This window comes from Monopterus albus, unplaced genomic scaffold (assembly GCF_001952655.1).
Source record: "Monopterus albus unplaced genomic scaffold, M_albus_1.0 scaffold621.1, whole genome shotgun sequence".
Lineage (NCBI taxonomy): Eukaryota > Metazoa > Chordata > Actinopteri > Synbranchiformes > Synbranchidae > Monopterus > Monopterus albus.
In genome coordinates, this window is record NW_018128501.1 from 5,492 (window position 1) to 13,806 (window position 8,315).

At 40.9% G+C, this 8,315-nt stretch overlaps 2 protein-coding genes across 2 annotated transcripts; both read right to left on the reverse strand.

Moving 5' to 3' along the window:
• Positions 1–578: 578 nt before the first annotated feature.
• LOC109953322 (ferritin, liver middle subunit-like) lies at positions 579–3,008 on the reverse strand. Its single transcript, XM_020588771.1, has 4 exons — positions 2,799–3,008; positions 1,759–1,905; positions 1,003–1,128; positions 579–920 (listed from the first exon to the last, which is right to left on the reverse strand). The coding sequence occupies exons 1-4, from the start codon at positions 2,898–2,900 to the stop codon at positions 765–767; spliced, it is 531 nt and encodes a 176-aa protein (XP_020444427.1). The 5' UTR covers positions 2,901–3,008; the 3' UTR covers positions 579–764.
• A 3,843-nt stretch (positions 3,009–6,851) lies between these two features.
• LOC109953324 (ferritin, middle subunit-like) lies at positions 6,852–7,490 on the reverse strand. The gene is made up of 2 exons (XM_020588773.1): positions 7,329–7,490; positions 6,852–7,238 (listed from the first exon to the last, which is right to left on the reverse strand). The coding sequence occupies exons 1-2, from the start codon at positions 7,413–7,415 to the stop codon at positions 7,083–7,085; spliced, it is 243 nt and encodes an 80-aa protein (XP_020444429.1). The 5' UTR covers positions 7,416–7,490; the 3' UTR covers positions 6,852–7,082.
• Between the last annotated feature and the right edge of the window lie 825 nt (positions 7,491–8,315).

Genomic DNA, 8,315 nt, shown 5'->3' on the forward strand with positions numbered 1-8,315 from the left:
GAGGGACATTAAAGCATGGTTATCACATAATTTCTTACATATTAATGAAAGAAAGACAGAATGTGTTTTACTGGTAACTCAAAGCCAGCTTGTTTCAGTTGAGACTTTTGGCTAAGGTTAAACACTTTTTTCTTTTAGTGATTTTGACAAGGCAATTCATTCCTTTATTAGCTCGAGAGTAGATTATTGTTAATGCACTTTATACTGGCATTTCTCAAGCTTCATTGTCTTGGCTCCAGTTGGTCCAGAATCCGGCTCATCTTTTGACTAATACACGATGTCACAGAATAGAATGAATTATATGGCCAAGTATGTTACACACACAATGAATTTGTTTCCAGTACAGAACCAATGGGGGGGGGGTTCAGTGTCTTGCCCAAGGACACATGGACTGCCGGCACCAAGACTCGAACCTCCAACCTTGTGGTTGGGACATGACTGCTCTACCCACCGCACCACGTTCGCCTCCAGTACACAATTTTAAGTCAGACATCAACTGGCTGGATTCATGGTCTAGTGTATAAACATACTGACCATACATATGGTGAATATGGACAGAAGAGAAGCAGACAAACCAAAACCGGCTCAAAATGTTTATTCACACTGACACCAGAAAGTCAGAGGTAGTTAACAGCTGTAGACATTCTTCCATACATTTAAAGCTCCACCACAGAGTAGGAGAAGTTACAAGTTAAGCTCAGTGAATAAACTGAAGTCTGTAGGTCACCACAACGGACACCAAGCTCGTTCCTGGGCCTGTGTGTTTAGCTCTTGCCCTCCAGGGTGTGCTTGTCAAACAGGTACTCTGCCAGCTTGTTGTTGGCAGCATCCATTTTGCTGAGATTGGTGATGTAGTCACCCAGCTTCTTCATGTGCTCCACCTGGTCATTCAGGTAGTGGCTCTCCAGGAAGTCACACAGCTGACAGGATAGAACATTAGACATACTAAGCTACCGGCCACAAGCTTGTCTCATCAGCATTCAGTGTCTTCAGCTGACTTACATGAGGGTCTGCATGCTGAGTAGCCAGCTTGTGCAGGTCCAGCAGAGTCTGGTTGACCTTCTTCTCCAGCTGCAGGGCACACTGCATGGCCTCCAGCCCACCCCCCCACTCGTCATGCTCTGGTTTCTGCAGGAGCAAGCCAGTTATAGCAGACACAAGAGGAACCTGGCTACTGACAAGACGATAGAAAAAGTAATTTAACCAAAGGTCAGAATTATTTCCAGGTGTTATGGTTCATACCAATTGTAACCCCAGATACGAGCTTTGTTTAATGGCCGAGTAAATTACTATATTCAGGCCTGTGAAATGGAGGCCAGAACATGCTAGGATCAGTTATATCCTTGGTTGAGTCACACTATGCATTCTAAACGTGATGAAAGTACACTTACCTCATAGTTAACCAAGCTTGTAAATTAACCACTGTAGAACAAACAATCTAGTATTAAGATTAAATGTGCATTAAACTAGGTCCCCTATGAGCAGCTGCAACATTATGTAATGTACACAATGTAATTTTAATACTGTGACATTCTGCACAATGAACACTTTCAGTACCAATACTTTGTTAAATCTTGAATGCTGAACATTTCCCATCTTCTCTACAATGTTAGAAAGGCAAATCTTAGACGTGACCTTAAGATCAAAAAGGAGGTGAACACATTCTCCATTATTTTTATGCAGAAGTAATTTAGTTTATACAGGTCTTGCTCGTGAGGCTCTCCCTACCAACAGGCCCACTGTCCAGTCTGTACTGACCTTGACATCCTGGAAGAAGTTGCGTCCTCCTCTCTTGTTCTGGAAGGACAGCAGCTTCTCAGCGTGCTCCCTCTCCTCATCACTGCACTCCTTGAAGTAATGAGCAAAGCCTGGGAGGGCCACATCATCACGGGAGAAGAAAGAGCTCTGTGAGGAGGCAGAAGGAAGTCAAGACAAAAGCTGGTAGCAGCACATCATAATTGATGACATGAGAAATAACCTCAAAATACCCCTTTTTGAAACCAGACAGCTCCTCAAACAAACTTAACAGAGCCCACTCTCACACAACTAGGGGTGACATTTAAACAGAAGTTACCTCTGGAAAATTGCTTGATTTCTACCGAGTTTGGCTCAGTACCATTCACCAACAGGAAAGGGGTGGGGCTTAAAAGCAAGTTAGAACACTACATTTTACTCACTCATGCTATGAGTTACTCATGCTACGTTATTTCTAGAACGGCATGGACACATCTTGCTGCCAAAAATCCAACCGCCCTGACAGATTACACACCAACTGGGTAAATAAAAGTTAACACCAAATGATTGATGATATTTCATAAATGAAGGAGGGCAGCCATCTTGCAACCAGAGGCTGAGTCAGTAACAGGCCACTAAAGCTGTCAAATAACCTTAAATATCCCTTTTTGAGAACAAACTTACCAGAATAGAGCCCACTTTCACACAAATCGGTGTGATATTTAAACAGAAAGCCACCTCTGGGAAAGCTTTGCTTGATTTCTGCTTTGGAGCAGACCTAAAATTCTGTTGCATTCAGCAACAGGAAAGGGGCGGGGCTTACAATACCAAATTAACACTACATATTACGTTGATTTGTTTTTCTTTTTAATGCCGTGAGGTTGATAAGGGAAGATTAAAGAAAAGTTTATGCTCCAACTGAAATATGCAGAACATTACCAATGAAGACAACTAGTTTGACATAGTATTAACACTGGTGTTATGAGTAATATAAACTACAAAGACAAAACATTAAGGTATAATGCACTACTACATTTCTGATAATCTGTAAATTGTCTTCTCACCATGGAAGTGTAGGTGTAGGAAGCATAGAGCTCCATGTTGACCATCCGGTTGATGGCGGCTTCACAGTCACAGTGGTAGTTGTGACGCACCTGGGAGTCCATTTCAGCTGGTGTTTCTTCTACTTTTGCTTAAACAGCACAGAAAGATGGTTCCGTTCAAACACTGCTGAAACAAGAACTTCTTCCCTGCAGTGAAGTGACAAACAAGTCGCTCTCCCTCTCTTTATATACCATGGAGGCCTCACGAGAGCTGTCACGTGACTACACATTTCAGCCAATCACGGAGCTCCTTAGCACATTCATGCAGGTGAAATGTATTGGAATGCAATCAAAGGGAACACTGAGGTATATCATCCAATAAATTGATCATATTACCCCTGTGCTCCCTTTGACCATGGCAGGGTCTTAACTGATTTACTGTTCAAGTGAAATGCTGGTTTATGGACAAGGCTAAAGACAAAGTTAGAGAAAATAAGTGACGCTGAAATGAGTCATTGATGGATCTACAGAAAACTAACCATGGGAAATGTAATGTTTCACTAATGTATTCTTAATTTATTTAATTTATTATTCATTCATTCTTACCTGCGAATAGCCCATCACCTGCAATAACGAAGCACTTTGCGGTTTCAAAAGACAATAAACTACATATTTTTGAACATGTTTAAATGCAGAATAAATATAATGGAGTAAGTTATGTGTGTAGTCATGGCTAAAAATATTGGCACCCCTGTATTTCTGTCAAATAATGCATCACTTCTCCCAGATAATTGTTGCAATCACAAATTGTCTAGTTTTTTCACATTTGATTTTTCAGTTGAGTTGCTCTGCAGGCTTCAGCACCCTGGACAGCAACCAAACCAGTCAGATAAGGAAACCACATCGGGTTTGGTTTTGCCCATAATTAAACAGGACTTAGGCAGCATTGTCAGAGGACATAGTTTAGTTTGTATAACTTTGTAACAAAAATAAAGCCATTAGAGATTCATCCTGGATTCAGTTTAGGTATTTCAACCTAAATGTCATCAGTACAGGGAGGATACATTAAGCTGAAATACAGGATTTCATTGAATCCATGGTCATGTAAGACCTTGAGTCAAAACTGTCATCCAGATGTGATCAATAAACAGCTGACCTTCATGTGAAGTTGTAAGGTGTATGAAACTTGTCTTCACGGTGCAGTACTGAGCATCTCCAGCACATGATCACAGTACATTGCAAACCCTATCCAAAACAAGTAGTTTAGTACCTTCAAGTAGTTAATTTAGACAGTTACTAGATGACCCACATTCAGTATGTTTACAGGTTTATGCAAAATGCAAGTGTGTTATGGGTTTGGAGCACTGAGTTTTAATCTGGAGGACACAGCAGAGACTTTAAAATTATGATGTGACACAACTGTTCTGTTTGCTAACTAACATCATACTTTCAATGATAAAAGTTACTAATTCAAATGTATGCACATAAAAATATAAGAAGAACATATCCTTTACAGCCAGTTATTCAAAAGAAAACTTTTTAAAAGCTCGTATACACAATGCACAAAGATTCTGTTAGGACAAGATTCCACTATTACTCAGAGAACGATTCTTTGGGGTCAGTTTATCTTAAGACTTCACAGTGTGCACCGGTCAGTTTCTCACAGAAAATTACTAAAATACATTTGAAGGAATTTGACGGAAAAAGCAATAACTTTTACTGAATTGAACCATCAGTGATTACTGCAGGTAAGTATTTAAACACATCTACTAGTCCAAATTACTTGGAAAATATTGTAAATTTGAGTTTTGACTAGTCATAATTTAAATTTTGATGTAAAATTCAAACTTCAAATGTGCCAATTTGAATTGCCATAGGCAAAACACTGATTGTGTGTTTCCTTTGGCAGCATTACACAAACACTGGTCCTTCTCATGCTGACTCTTGTATTTGATGCTATTAGCCCAAACATCTCCACAAATATGATGGATGTTAGGGTCGAATTCAAACACATTATAGGCAAGATGCAATGGAAAGAGGTGGTACAGACTCTCAAGGAGATTATATCTGAAAACCTGACAGACCCAAACCCTCCATCTCACTTGGCTCCTCCTGTCCCTGCTGCTCCTCCACTGACCTCCCCTAACTCAAAGTAAGCGGCTGGTTTTGGTCAAAAATATATTTTTACATATTGTTTGTTTCATAGTCTTTCCTCAAAGTTTTACCCAGTGGTAATGTCTGCTTTAATGTGTTCTGTCTGTCTCCCCGTAGCAAGAGAAAGCACAGGAACCAACAGGAGGACGGTCGACCTTATATTAAGAAGCCACCAAAGGCTTTTATGATGTTCAGGAAAGAACAGGCTTCAAATGTTGCGGCTGAGCTACACAACAGTAACCGCGCACAAGTGAATGCTGTTCTGGGAAAGAGGGTAAGTGTGTGAACTTGATGTCGATATTCACGGAGTTGATATGCTTGGTGAAAGCCTCTACCTCCTGGGTCCTGATTTTAAATAACAGTGTGAATGTTTTTGATATATTGATTTTAGTGAGGAACGTTTGATACAAATTTATAAAGTAATCAATGGTGTCTGAAACTTAAGTCTTGAATGATCTTGAATCATCGTGCTTTTCAAGTACATTTTCAGATGGGCCTCTGGTTTAATTTTAATATGTTTTGCCTTTATACGTGAACAAGATTCCCAGCTCATTTTCAGTTATTTATATTAAGAAATTGCGCTCTCTCTTCCTCAGGTCCAGCAGATGTGAAGAGCACCCCACTAGCATTAACATCACTACAGTCTGGACAGACCCCTACAGTCATCGACAACACGTTTGGCTTGTTTCATGACAACTCAGACTGGAGTGTATTTCAACAGCCACAAAGTTTTTGTAATAAACATGATGCAATGAAAGCCTAAACCTGTGTTTTACTAATCAGTCCTAATAAAACTCTTTTGATGTGTGATGCTGGTGGTCAGACCTGTTGCTAAGGAGAGCCTAATAGCTTTTGATGTTAATATAAAAACATGATCGTTAACTTGTTCCCATGTGTTCCCACCCCAGTTTTATTTTTACCAGCTGCAGTTGTATATTAATAAAATATAGTCAACTGCAATTTTATGATTTGCAGGTGTACATTGCAAAACAGCTTGGGCGGAAGCGTGTCAGTTATAAATCACTCTTCACACCTTGAGTGACAGATGCTGCACTTTATTACTCTAATAATGAGATGTTTCACAGTCAAGTCATTTTCCAAGTCAGAACTAAAATCAATATAGCAAAAGACAAACCCAAGTACCACAAGTGAACAGAACACCAGCAAATTTTCTCATTCCAGCTTCTTATATGCTTGGAGTTTTGTCTAGTTTTATTTTAAAACACCAATTTGGCCATGATAAAAACTACCATAGCCATAAACCTAAAACAAAACACATATACAGTAACTCACCCCATTTAGTGTCAGGTCCAAGTTCTTTGGCTGCATTTGATTTGCAACCAAATCTTCCCTAGATAAATTTACTACCTGGTGTCCCTGAGCCTTCACAGTTATGTTGCTACAGGGGATAGACTGCTGGGGGTGGGGGTGTCCTCCCATGATGCTCAAGAGTTCTTCCCCTCTCTACAGGCCAACAGTACATCACCGTCTCCCTGGATCCAGAGCTCTGTGTTTGATGAACAGTCACATCAACCTGCCCAGCATTTGTGTCTCATTTTACTTTACACACTCTCCCATCAAGAGCTGGGGTCTGTTAGAGGGGGGTCTTCTATTAAAAAGGTTTTACTCTGCTGTCTAAGTATTTATCACTACAATAGCGGTAAGGTTGACATTACTTCGTAGAGGGTCCCGAGGTTACTTTGGACTACACGAGACTGAATTTACAATTCAATAATAGAGCTGTGCTCCATTGGCCACTAGATTTCTTGCTTGTGGATATATCAAGAATGAGCATTAAGGGGTACAAACCAATTCCTCTGGAACAGACACCATTTCAAGCCAGAATCCAACCAATACAGTTCGATTCATGGTCCAGTATGTTTACATACTGATAGCACACAAGTGATTATGGACAGGAAGGAGATGCAGACAAGTCAAATGTTTATTCACACCGACAGATCAGAAACAGTCACACTAGAGCCTTAGAGGGAATTAGGACAGCTGTAAACATCTATTCTTTCATATGACATTTAAAGCTCCAGAGCATATGAGAATAAGTTAGGCAGATAAGATAAGATTAAGCTCGGTGAGTAAACTGAGAAGAAGCCTGTATGCCAGAGACTGACACTACTCTCATTCTTGGGACTCTGTTTAGCTCTTGCCCTCCAGGGTGTGCTTGTCAAACAGGTACTCTGCCATCTTGTTGGTAGATGCATCCATTTGGGTGAGATTGGTGATGTAGTCGCCCAGCTTCTTCATGTGCTCCACCTGTTCGTTCAGATAGTGCCTCTCCAAGAAGTCACACAGCTGAGGACAGGGGGAGAAAACAGTTATTTGGTCAAGACTAGTAAATCATTCAACTTTGTCTTATCTCAGCATTGTCTTCAGCCAACTTACATGAGGGTCTGCATACTGAGTAGCCAGCTTGTGCAGGTCAAGCAGAGCCTGGTTGACCTTCTTCTCCAGCTGCAGGGCACACTGCATGGCCTCCAGCCCACTCCCCCACTCGTCACGCTCTGGTTTCTACAAGAGAAAGAGTAAAAAAGAGGAACCTGGCTACTGACAACCTCATATCTGATATGTACTGAAGCCCAGTACTTTCCAGGTGTTGGGGTTCATGCCAACTGTAACCTTAAGATCAGACATGAGCCGTTTAATAGTTGATGAAATCACTAAATTTCAGGTCTGATGTGCATCAGACATATTTACAGTAACATTATTGATGTGAAGATGCTAGGATCAGTTGTATCCTTGGTCAACTCAGGAATAAACATCATCCATTCTAAATGGATGAAAGTACATTTACAGTACAATTGTGGTAGCTATACTTTGAGAAGTCCAGTAATCTCTGGTGAGCCCAACCATGTTGGTCTGTCCCAATGCCTCCTCCACTTTGCATCTTGTTACAGTGGCTCTTGAAGGCAGTTCATACATGCAGTCTTTGGATGCGATGCAAATTTAAAACCAGACCCATCATCTTCCACACTGTTAATCAGCCTGCAAGCTGTAGCCATCCATTTAGCTACTGCGGTTGATGCTGGGGAGACTGCAAGCAAAACTTAATCTGCCTTTGTCAAGGTGGGGGGCTTTCTGTGTGCTTTGTTGTCAGTTCAAATAATAAACGCAAAAAACTTTCTTGCTGAGAGAACCATTTGGCAGGGCTTTGGAGCTGAACTTGACAGTCAAGACCTTTTCTTTAGCATTTCTAGGTCGCTTCCTGAAGCCCCAAACTACGGGGCGGGCCAAGGGTCATAATCACATAATGTAATGCATCAAAAGGAACTCATGCAACTTTGACAGCCCTAGTTTAAACTATTAGGAAGGAAAGGTGGGAGGAACAAGTGTCACAACACTGCCGTTTCTGTACTAGACACCATAACAGGC

Excerpts from the sequence above, each read along its gene's own strand:
- LOC109953322 (XM_020588771.1), bottom strand. The coding sequence starts at position 2,900 with ATGGACTCCCAGGTGCGTCACAACTACCACTGTGACTGTGAAGCCGCC. Across the intron at positions 1,906-2,798 it reads CCTACACCTACACTTCCATG|AGCTCTTTCTTCTCCCGTGA; the intron begins GTGAGAAGACAA and ends GCCTCCTCACAG. Across the intron at positions 1,129-1,758 it reads ACTTCTTCCAGGATGTCAAG|AAACCAGAGCATGACGAGTG; the intron begins GTCAGTACAGAC and ends TTGCTCCTGCAG.
- LOC109953324 (XM_020588773.1), bottom strand. The coding sequence starts at position 7,415 with ATGCAGTGTGCCCTGCAGCTGGAGAAGAAGGTCAACCAGGCTCTGCTT. Across the intron at positions 7,239-7,328 it reads CTCAGTATGCAGACCCTCAT|CTGTGTGACTTCTTGGAGAG; the intron begins GTAAGTTGGCTG and ends CCCTGTCCTCAG.